The 943-nt window shown below is 43.2% G+C and overlaps 1 protein-coding gene across 1 annotated transcript in view; it reads left to right on the top strand.

The window, feature by feature from the left end:
* Positions 1 to 48: 48 nt before the first annotated feature.
* The window catches only part of LOC108357288 (flocculation protein FLO11-like), a gene marked incomplete at its 3' end in the record, with an annotated part of 1,153 nt that continues 258 nt past the window's right edge, over positions 49 to 943 (top strand). The window contains exon 1 of the mRNA XM_017608377.1: positions 49 to 895. Coding sequence (XP_017463866.1) covers positions 49 to 895 — 847 coding nt within the window. The remainder of the gene's footprint in view (positions 896 to 943) is intronic.

Genomic DNA, 943 nt, shown 5'->3' with positions numbered 1-943 from the left:
CTCAATCCATATGCAAGCACTTCTTCCACGGAATCGATAACAAGTCCTATGGCTAGCACATCTGAAGCGGGTGAGATTACCTATTCCACAGAAGAAATTTTATCTACAACCAAGAGCGGAGCTACTGATCAGATTTTATCTTCAACTGGCAATGAGGAATCAACGCTCAATCCATATGCAAGCACTTCTTCCACGGAATCGATAACAAGTCCTACGGCTAGCACATCTAAAGCAGGTGAGGTCTTCTCTTCAACGGAAGAAATTTTATCTACAACCAGGAGCGAAACTACTGATCAGATTTCGTCTTCAGCTGGCAATGAGGAATCAACGCTCAATCCATATGCAAGCACTTCTTCCACGAAATCGATAATAAGTCCTACGGCTAGCACAACTGACGTAGGTGAGATCCCCTCTTCAACGGAAGAAATTTTATCTACAACCAGGAGCGAAACTACTGATCAGATTTCGTCTTCAGCTGGCAATGAGGAATCAACGCTCAATCCATATGCAAGCACTTCTTCCACGAAATCGATAATAAGTCCTACGGCTAGCACAACTGACGTAGGTGAGATCCCCTCTTCAACGGAAGAAATTTTATCTACAACCAAGAGCGGAGCTACTGATCAGATTTCATCTTCAACTGGCAATGAGGAATCAACGCTCAATCCATATGCAAGCACTTCTTCCACGAAATCGATAATAAGTCCTACGGCTAGCACAACTGACGTAGGTGAGATCCCCTCTTCAACGGAAGAAATTTTATCTACAACCAAGCGCGGAGCTACTGATCATATTTCATCTTCAACTGGCAATGAGGAATCAACGCTAAATCCATATGCAAGTTCTTTTTCTACGGAATCGATAAAAAATCCTACTGCTAGCACAACTGACGCAGGTGAGATCTCCTCTTCAACGGAAGAAATTTTATCTACAACCAAGAGCG

This window comes from Rhagoletis zephyria, unplaced genomic scaffold, assembly GCF_001687245.7.
Source record: "Rhagoletis zephyria isolate East Lansing unplaced genomic scaffold, Rhagoletis_zephyria_1.1 Rzeph_scaffold_73890, whole genome shotgun sequence".
In the NCBI taxonomy this organism is placed as follows: domain Eukaryota; kingdom Metazoa; phylum Arthropoda; class Insecta; order Diptera; family Tephritidae; genus Rhagoletis; species Rhagoletis zephyria.
This window is presented reverse-complemented; position numbering and strand designations above follow the sequence as displayed.